The 10,604-nt window shown below is 39.8% G+C and overlaps 1 protein-coding gene and 1 long non-coding RNA gene across 8 annotated transcripts in view; one reads left to right on the top strand and one right to left on the bottom strand.

The window, feature by feature from the left end:
* LOC118241374 overlaps positions 1 to 10,604 on the top strand; it is a 328,035-nt gene that overhangs the window by 304,945 nt on the left and 12,486 nt on the right. For 3 of the 7 annotated variants that reach the window (XM_035526246.1, XM_035526247.1, XM_035526248.1), the window contains exon 1: positions 10,255 to 10,389. The exons of 2 other annotated variants lie outside the window; for them this stretch is intronic. Coding sequence is in view for 1 of the 5 variants with exons in the window: in XM_035526251.1 (XP_035382144.1) it covers positions 6,568 to 6,582 (15 nt within the window). In the remaining 4 variants the exon portion in view is untranslated. Of the gene's footprint in view, positions 1 to 6,236; positions 6,583 to 8,200; positions 8,264 to 10,101; positions 10,142 to 10,254; positions 10,390 to 10,604 lie in introns of those variants that run through there. 2 more of the 7 variants (XR_004776023.1, XM_035526251.1) reach the window with 2 other exon arrangements.
* Positions 1,314 to 10,604, bottom strand: part of LOC118241406 — a 91,892-nt gene continuing 82,601 nt past the window's right edge. Inside the window, exons 2-3 of the long non-coding RNA XR_004776060.1 lie at positions 1,887 to 2,044; positions 1,314 to 1,346 (exon numbers count right to left, since the gene is read on the bottom strand). This is a non-coding gene — a long non-coding RNA (uncharacterized LOC118241406). The remainder of the gene's footprint in view (positions 1,347 to 1,886; positions 2,045 to 10,604) is intronic.

Here is a 10,604-nt window from a genome sequence, read left to right as displayed (position 1 = left end):
TGAAACTTGATTCAAAATGTTTCAAAAATTAAACCCGCGTGTAACCTCTGCCTAAAGGCGCCCTAATGAAATCATTCAGAGGGAGCACGTCTCAGAAATTTCGTGTTAGATCAATGCAAATTAGCGCGGTGCCTCCAGAAATGTGTCTAGTACTATGTTGATAGTAATAAATCCTTTTAAACCCTCTCATGATTAATGACCCGAATGAGTCACAGATTAGTAAATACAACAAATGACACTTAATTAAAAAAAACAAAACAAAACGTATATCCCTGCACAAAAGAAAGCAATCGCGAAATAACAGAAGCAAATCACAAACAACGAAAACCGATTCAACATAAGTATGACCGATTAATGCAGTCACCTATTAACGTCACCACAAGCGGCGGAAAAAACAACGTGAAAAAATACCAATATTAATATTTCTCTTACCCTCAGAGGCTTCAGTTGCAAATCAACCACATTGAATAATTACTGAAATTAGCAAATAAACGCTCAATAAAAATTGGTCAATACAGCAACTTAGTACGTGGATGTTCACAAACGTTTGTGTTAAAAGGCAAAATCAACATTTGCTGTGGTGCTTTCACTGACTCACAGTTTATGTAAGAAAGTGTATTGTTAGCCATATGCTATTTGGAAATGATTTCATAGACAGTATTTATATAAATGTTCTTAGATACAATATATAAAATTCATTTACACTCTGCTATTGTGAGGACACCAATGGACAAGATCTAAACAGTCAATCGAGTTTAGAGTTTAAAAACAAGTGTCATGTTTGTCATTTCAGTAATGGTTTGTTATGGTCGGTATAAAATATGTGCAGATTAAGATTAAGGTTAAATTGATCTCTTATGACACTAAGGGTCATAGCATATATTTAATTAGGCTAATATTTTTACAAATAATACTTACACTGACAACCCTCCCTGAGAGTGCACACTAGTCTGCTTTCCAGTCAGGAAGGTCTTTATAGGTTGGGGAGGGAGGACAGACAGCATTGCAGCATTATACTTCCAGATCTGAAGATACTGTGACCTCATCTGTTATAAACACTCCTGTGGATGGACTGAAATACATTTTAGAGCTGCCATATTTTTCTGATAAATTGTAACTATTGAAATAAGACAACCAATTCGATGACAATCATCATTCTTTTTAAATGGGCCACTACAAAATGCTCCCCGTCAGAGCGAGCACAAGTATCAACCCTCTTGGTGGACTTAACCAGCACACCTTCCACTAATTTGTATGTCTCTGCTCTCTCAGCTGTATATGTAGCCACTCACCTCACCCTCACAGGCGCCGGCCTGGAATATGGAGATGCCAGTTTGGAAAACATTCTAAGGGATCAAGAGAAACAAACCAAAATTAATGCTAAAATTGATGCCTAAACATTTTTTAAATCAGCATTAATGTACATTACTCAGGACTATGTTAATAACATGTGTTTGAAAATGGACTTTGATAAAAGGAGCTTCTTTGCAGTTAATCAGATAACTCTGTATCCCCAGCTAGTGAAGCTTAAGTGCTATTTAATTGTTGTTTGAAATATCAATCAGTCATTTTCAGTAGCACAGGTCATTGTACCGCAAATGTTAACTTCAGATGAAGTGGAAATGACTTCATTAACTTCATTCATTCATTCACCCACAACTGATAACCAAGATGTCTGAGAGAAAACTTGCACTGTGTCCGACACAGACAGGTTAACGAGCAGCTAGTTAGCTCGGTCTGTCGGTCTGGCCACTAACTTTGCCCATTAAATCTCACTTTTACAGTAAAGTCTGGACGTACCGAGATGGGGAATAAAAGCCATAGAAAGAAATTGAGCGCAACAAATTGAAGGGAAAATGTAAAAAAGGGAGCCTGGCTTCACTTACCAAATGCTGTAAGTCAGAAGTGTGGCAGGGTGCTGGGACAGCAACGGGAGAGCCAATAAAAATTGGAGAAGCACATTGGAACAGACCAATGGTGCTCTGCGGCGTTTTGGAGAATATTGGAACAGGCCAATGAGAGGACGCAAGCTCTCTGGAACACACTGGAACAGAAAATCAGGGTCAGTGGAATGAGTCAACATGTGGAGACGGACAGACCCACAAAAGATAAAGAAAATGAAAGCTAAACACGATAGAACCAACACACTGACAGAAACACAACTGGGAACAGGTTACAAGGCAACAACATGAAATGAAGAACACAGGCGACATGAACAGGAAACATGATAGGACCTTAGTATAAATGGAGGCTTAGTACAATGAACACAGGCTGAGTGAACAATAACCAGCGGCAAGACTGGAGAGACACTAGAAATATATACACGTGTTAACAAGGAATATACCCACGAGTTAACAAGGAACATATACACGAGTTAACAAGGAACAACTAGAAACAGGAGAAAACAGGCAGAACAACCAGACAAGGGGGAGTAACAGAAAAATCAAAACAACGAAGCTCATGGAAAGAAAACCAAGTTGTAAAGCCAAAACAGAGCTTCACAGGATTGCTAAAGTGACCGAGATGACAGGGAGGTGACAACCGTGACAATGCAGAGTAATAATAATAATAATTACTCAGATATGCAGGAATATACAGTGCAATAATAATTACTCAAACATGCAGGAACATACAGAGTAAAAGTTACTCAGGCCTACAGGAACATATAATTATTCAGTGATATAGGAAGAGTGTTCCAAAGTAGGACACTGAAGGCACTGACGTTTATACCTAAAATGTTTGTTGAAACATTTACTCTACAACACAGTGCTCCAATATTCCATCATCATCACCATCATCATCATCAGTCTTTTCACCCTCGTTGAAGCACACTGGGATGTGACGCAGCTTACATATGTAGTACAGACCTCATCCTGTATCTCATCATTACATATGTAGTACAGACCTCATCCTGTATCTCATCATTACATATGTAGTACAGACCTCATCCTGTATCTCATCATCATTACATATGTAGTACAGACCTCATCCTGTATCTCATCATCACTACATATGTAGTATAGACCTCATCCTGTATCTCATCATTACATATGTAGTACAGACCTCATCCTGTATCTCATCATCATTACATATGTAGTACAGACCTCATCCTGTATCTCATCATTACATATGTAGTACAGACCTCATCCTGTATCTCATCATTACGTATGTAGTACAGACCTCATCCTGTATCCCATCATTACATATGTAGTACAGACCTCATCCTGTATCTCATCATCATTACATATGTAGTACAGACCTCATCCTGTATCTCATCATTACATATGTAGTACAGACCTCATCCTGTATCTCATCATTACATATGTAGTACAGACCTCATCCTGTATCTCATCATTACATATGTAGTACAGACCTCATCCTGTAGCTCATCGTCATTACATATGTAGTACAGACCTCATCCTGTATCTCATTACATATGTAGTAAAGACCTCATCTTGTATCTCATCATTACATATGTAGTACAGACCTCATCCTGTATCTCATCATTACGTATGTAGTACAGGCCTCATCCTGTATCTCATCATTACATATGTAGTACAGACCTCATCCTGTATCTCATCATTACATATATAGTACAGACCTCATCCTGTATCTCATCATTACATATGTAGTACAGACCTCATCCTGTATCTCATCATCATTACATATGTAGTACAGACCTCATCCTGTATCTCATCATTACATATGTAGTACAGACCTCATCCTGTATCTCATCATTACATATGTAGTACAGACCTCATCCTGTATCTCATCATTACGTATGTAGTACAGACCTCATCCTGTATCTCATCATTACATATGTAGTACAGACCTCATCCTGTATCTCATCATTATGTATGTAGTACAGACCTCATCCTGTGTCTCATCATTACATATGTAGTACAGACCTCATCCTGTGTCTCATCATTACATATGTAGTACAGACCTCATCTTGTATCTCATCATTACATATGTAGTACAGACCTCATCCTGTAGCTCATCATTACGTATGTAGTACAGGCCTCATCCTGTATCTCATCATTACATATGTAGTATAGACCTCATCCTGTATCTCATCATTACATATGTAGTACAGACCTCATCCTGTATCTCATCATTACATATGTAGTACAGACCTCATCCTGTATCTCATCATTACATATGTAGTACAGACCTCATCCTGTATCTCATTACATATGTAGTACAGACCTCATCCTGTATCTCATCATTACATATGTAGTACAGACCTCATCCTGTATCTCATCATTACATATGTAGTACAGACCTCATCCTGTATTTCTTCAGCAGTGCTCAGTTTCTCACCTCACGATGATGCCTGGCTGGATATTCTAAACTCGACAGTAATACTGACACATATAACAACTCCAGCAACACAAACTTGTACCAGCACAAGACCCACAACCAAGCTAGTACCAGGTCAGTACTATGTCAGTACCAGGTCAGTACTGTGTCACTACTATGCAGGTATGAGGTCAGAACTAGATCAGTACAGTACCAATAACAGGTCAGCACTATACCAGACTCACAAATAGGGATTCTTTCTTTCTCTAGCCAAAGCCAAAGAAATACCTTTTTCAAATAAATACACATGTTTTCTAAAATTACTGTATAGTTGTATAAGCAAGCACTTGAACAAGTAGTCAATGGTTAGGCTCCTGGGAGTGTGGATAGATTCTCCATGGATGTTTGTAACACATTTACAGATACTCATGACCAAGTGTACAAAGTAAACAATTACTTTCTACCCAGTAACAATTAAATAACAGAACAGAACAGATGTTAAAGTCCCATGTGATCAGCACACCTCTAACACCCTGTGGGCAGCTGGTCCTCATGTCCTGTCAAACACAAAGATAACCAAGGTCCCTCTAAAGTAACACCACAGAGTATTTCTTGTTTTAGTAGTCAGTGTTTACCTGGTCATAATATTAACCCAGGTCTCAAAAACAGACATGATTTGATTGGTTATTAGATTACATCCAGGTTCTGATGATTCTAAACTTATAGGTAGTGGGAGAAAGTTAGCTAGTGTGTTTAATTGCATAGACAGTGAGGGAGGACAAAGTCTTTATTGTATTATAATGTCTCTGGTTAGGAGCAGAGCAGATGTACATGCATTTCATAATGTCTCATTATCTCATATAGTGATTTAAAATTATAATAATAGTGGTATTACTAACATGGTATACAAGATATTTGCTTTAGCAGATTTTTGTTGGACCCAGGAACGCTGCTTGGCACAGCGTGGTAAGTAGTGATGGCAAACGCACTGGCGCTTTCTTCCTAACTGTATCAAAAAAAGGTTCATTACTCGTAGCTTCATGACACTGTGCAAAATAGCGGCATCTGGTGGTCAAAACCTCAAAGTGCTTTGTGCATCTGGTTGGCAAGGGAGCTTTATTTATTTATTCATTTAGGTACTTAGTAAGTTAGTTAGTTGGTTGACTTGTGCATACTACCTTGGTTCCTGGGTACCGGACAGCGGCACTCTGCCAATTTATTTCCAGCTTTTAAAACTGTTCCATCGCATTAAAAACATGACATTTGTTGTTTTAATAAAAGCAACCGATGAAACTAAATAGATTGTTGCGCATGTCTTCAAAATCTCATTGCTGATGTGGGTACATACATCCAGGCTTTGGCAGAATACTTTGATGGCTGAATAATGTGACGTATTCTATTACAATACATAAAACAGTAATATATTCATAATACATTTAGAATGCACCCAGAACACATCTTACTAAGTCACATTTAAGAGCAAAAATATTTAATATTTTATATTTTAAATTTAAGTTATAAATTGTGAACAGCTTATCATTTAACAGAACTGATATAATGCCTTCAATGTATAACTTTTTCTTTATTCTTGTTGCAATGTTCTTTTAAAATACTCTAACTTATTTGTTGGCAAAAGTTTGTGGTCACGTGATCATTGTAGCCCGACTCAGGTACGGACACAAATACACGTGTAAGGACCATAAAAAGGGACGGAACTCCATATTGTTTACTGTGTATTTGTTTATTATTGTTGTACTGAGTGTTAAAAACTCTACTTCCCAGAACTCTTTTCGCGTTTCGCCGGTTTTCTTGCTGGCACGGCCAGTCTATCACCAAGGCGAGCAATCAGATGGCTGCTAGGATTGAGCGACCTTGTCGCTGACCAATCAGTGATTAGGAGGCGGGACCAGACTGGGGCGTTCGAGCGAGCGAGAGAGAGAGCGCGGCAATTTTCCCCTGAAGTTCGGTTGTTGGAGACTTAATATACGCTGTATATAGGCCCACACTAACTTTTTCCCATTTTTTTTCTTTCAAGTCTAACGGTGTTTGTTAGCGTGAAAGTAGACATTGTCTGTGTGTTTCGGTTCTGTGAGGAGCTCCAGCTCCAGGCTGTATCGCTAAACTGGCTGCTTCTCAACGAAGAGGACTGAACTCTCCACGCTGCTGCTGTGTGGATGGACAAAGAGGACCAGAGTCTTAACAAAGATCATCGCATTTTGTGTGAGACGCGAGTAGGTGCTTGTGGGCGCTTCGGCTCATCTCCATATGAGTCATGGACTTGTGAGTATCGGAACAATCAGCCCCGTGTGTCTCAGACGCTTCTTTCTCCAAGTGGGCACCAACGCTTGTGAACATCCACGTGCTGTATTGACCAATTTTTATTGAGCGTTTATTTGCTAATTTCCGTGTTTATTCAATTAATTGTTTTGCAACTGAAGTCTCTGAGGGTAAGAGAAATATTAATATTGGTATTTTTTCGCGTTGAGTTTTTTTTTTCCACCGTTTGTGGTGACGTTAAAAGGTTTGAATCGGTTTTCGTTGTTTGTGATTTGCTTCGCGATTGCTTGCCTTTGTGCAGGGATATATGCTTTAAAAAAAAATTAAAGTGTCATTTGGGGTATTTACTAATCTGTGAATCATTCGGGTCATTAATCACGAGGGGGTTTAAAAGGATTTATTACTATCAACGTAGTAGTTGTAGACACATTTCTGGATGTACCGCGCTAACTTACATTGCTCTATTTCAGGTTTACTACCATGTACATTTAAGACTGGTAACAGTGCATCCACTGGCGGACAGTTTCAGGTTTTCTGGCTCATCAAGTCTTTCATGAGCTGCATCAGATGGGAAAATGCAGGCCGATGGGTCCCCAGAACCTCATGTGTGTTAAGAGGTTGCAACCCGAGAAAGCAACGTATCACACGTGGGTGTAGTAGATCCGGTCCCACTGTGTCACGGAATGTCCCCTCCCCCCACGAGTCACGTGGTACAGCCTGCTGCGTGCAGGGGATTCACAGCCGTGCTTGTAACCACGCCCCCCGGGATTACACACACGTGCACAGGGTTTAATGTTGAATGTCTGTTTAAACTGTCAGTGTGCGCGGCCTGTAGCTCCTTCTCACTACGTTTGTGTTAATGTCGCTCTCTGAGCCGTAACGTTAGTTTGTGTAGTCACGTGTTAATGTGTTCTTAGTTTAATGTTAAGTGTAGAGTCATGTTTACCGTTAGTGTTGTGTGAGTGCCACCTTTGTTTTATGTGTTTAATGTTAATAAATGTCCTGCCCTGCGGCACTCGGGCCAGCAACGTTACACAGACATGTCTGTAATTTATGCTGAGGTTTCTGCTCCTGTGTGAGTCTGTCATACACTCTAGAGGTCTTGTGGTAAAGTTGCTTTACATACATGACTGGAAAATGAGTCCCGTCTGATGAGTAGTTTAGTGTTGCCAGAAATATCAAACACAGCATGACTGCTGGGAATAAGGGATCTGAACAGTGACACAACGTACTGGCAGGCAGGACTGTGATGTTCTGGACCCTGGACTAACCCCCTCTGGTAAAGGAGGATTACTGTGCTGCTGAGGTGTAGTGGGGTTTAGTCCCGTTTCTACTGTGGGATAGATGGTGCTTTAGTCCTGTTCCTAATGTTGTTTAGCAGTTTACTCCTGTTTATTTTATAGCAGGTGGTGTAATCAGGTTATGTAAATTATTGACTTTTTTCCTAATAGTGATCACCCTGAGATTTACTCAGCTGCTTTTACCAGTACAGTACTGACTGGGTCCTCCTGTCTCCTCTCTACAGTACTGACTGGGTCCTCCTGTCTCCTCTCTACAGTACTGACTGGGTCCTCCTGTCTCCTCTCTACAGTACTGACTGGGTTCTCTTTTGTCTCCTCAGTCATGCTGTCCTGCAGCAGGTGTCACTATGTTCTGCTGTTACAGCTGCTGACAGTCATAGCTGGTAAGTGGACAGAACGGTTTCTATTTGGTCACCAGAATTTTATTCTTGATTCTGGTGTGTGAACTGGACTAATGTACCTGCTTGACCTTTATTTATTATTTAACCTTCTTTATATGTGAAATGAATATATGAAATTAAATTCTGATGTTTTTTTTAATAATTCATTTTGTTAGACAGTGTAAACAATGATGTCGTCCATTTTAATCACATTTAAATGAATAGTAAACATGTTTACTGCATTGCTGCTATTCATGAGAACTGTACTGTGTAACTCACTGTGGATGCTCAGCTCGTCGTACCTACTGTATAACTACAGTGTGTGTCTCACTCATAGACCCCATTCATAGTCAGCTGGCTAAGGTAGCTGTCCCGGCACGGCCCCCTCTCCTAGACTCCTCCCCTTGTGTGTGTGTCTGTCCATTGTCACGCCCCTGATGTATTGATTGTCCATGTTACACCTGTTTGTAGTTATGTTCCTTGTTAACATGTGTGCTTAAATCCCGTTAGTGTGTGCGTCCCTGTGTCTGTCATCGTCTTGGCCCCTGTCCTTCCTTGCGCTGGCCCATGGTGGGTTGTCCGGTCCTCCACCGGCACCTTTTGGCGTTGGTCTTGAGGCCGTAGCCCGATGGGCTGGCGCGCAGGCAGTGGCGCCCTTGAGGGGGGGCTCTGTCACGGTACGGCCCCTCCCCTCTCGTGTGTGTGTGTGTGTGTGTGTGGTGCCATGCCCTCTCGTGTCGTTCACCTGATCCTTGTGTGTAATGGTCATGCGTGTATATAAGTCTTGTGTCGTGTTGTTGTTGTCAGTGTTTAACCCAGTGTGCATCTTGTATCGTATGTGAACACACCTGAAGCTTAATGTATACGGTGGTTGTGTTGTTAATGTTTGCTGAGTCTGACATTATTCTTCATTTTTATTACTTTAAATAAAGGCCAGTTTAGTTGAGAGCACCTGTCTTGGCATTCCACTCTTACAACATGAGCGTTACAGTAGCATGTACATGGACATGTCCATGTTTTGTTAATAATGTCATAGACCCTTCTTCAGAACACTGAGAAGGGCCAGGATGCTATAGGCCCGCCCCCAGAGTCAAAAATATTAAATTCACACATTTCATTGGACAGATTCCCTGTCATTTTGCTAATAGACTTGCCTTTCAGAACCCTTTAATTAAAAGATCACCAGAATGGTCATGTAGACACAGACATAGAAGGCACAGATGTCCCTGCAGCTGTACTAATGAGCAGTATCAGTCAGTTCTGCTCTTACACAGAAATGCATCTTTGAGTAACCAAGAATATTTAAGTAGCCTGAGTGAATGGTTGATTATTTTTAGTTTTACTGTATTTATAGAGAGAGCATGATACTAGTTTTTCTCTACTGATCCGATACTGATGTCTTGCATTTGAATGTCGCCTGATATCAATACCAATCTGATATTTTTTTCATTAAAAGCTACTGTGGCACTGTGGTTTAGTTGTGTAGGGGATTATTTTTGTGTGGGATGTATTATATATGTATAATTATATATTATATATAGATACATATGCTGTATCATGCATAGATATGACATAAAATAAATAACATCCTGAAGAACAATAAATATTTTTTACAAGTTGATATGAAACATTGGGTCATTTTCCTCAATAAATACATGACAGTCTAATATTTTGTTTAATTTGTTTGATTTGTTTCTCTTTATCTACTTTCAGGACTTTTTTTGACAATCTGATGAAGTTTTAGTTCATATGTATGCAGAAATATAGAAACTTCTAAAGGGTTCACAAACTTTCAAGCACCACTGTAATGTTTTAAACTCTTTTCTTAATGTGTCTCTCAGGCTCTTTTCCTTCAGTAAAGGTGAATCTTCATGAGGCTGCTACTCTCCCCTGCACTCAGACGTGTTCTGGTCTGGTCACATGGACTGTGTCCTATAAACAACTTGACATTCTGGCTCAGTGTAACCAGACATCCTGCCAGTCAGAGGAGGGATTTCACATGTCCCATGATCAGTACCTGAAGGGAGATCTCTCCCTCACCATCACTGATGCTGATTACACTAAGAGGACCTGGTACACCTGCGCTTGTAATGGTAAAGACATCTGTGATGTGAGTCTACAGATAGAGGGTAAGTGTCCTTGATGGATTACATAGTTATTGTTACTAAACCATTATTTTTGTAAACAGATAGAACTTGATTTATCTGGAATTAATAAAGTAGAACATAGAAAATTTCACAAACATCAGATATGTGGGGAAAAACAGATGGAGTTTATATGTAATGTTTAAATGTTTATATCGGATTTGTAGTTCTGTTTGTATTTGAAGGTGTTACAACCTTGT

This window comes from Electrophorus electricus, chromosome 5 (assembly GCF_013358815.1).
Source record: "Electrophorus electricus isolate fEleEle1 chromosome 5, fEleEle1.pri, whole genome shotgun sequence".
Taxonomy (NCBI): Eukaryota; Metazoa; Chordata; class Actinopteri; order Gymnotiformes; family Gymnotidae; genus Electrophorus; species Electrophorus electricus.
The sequence above is the reverse complement of the archived record's forward strand: the minus strand, read 5'-3'. Positions and strand labels throughout refer to the sequence as shown.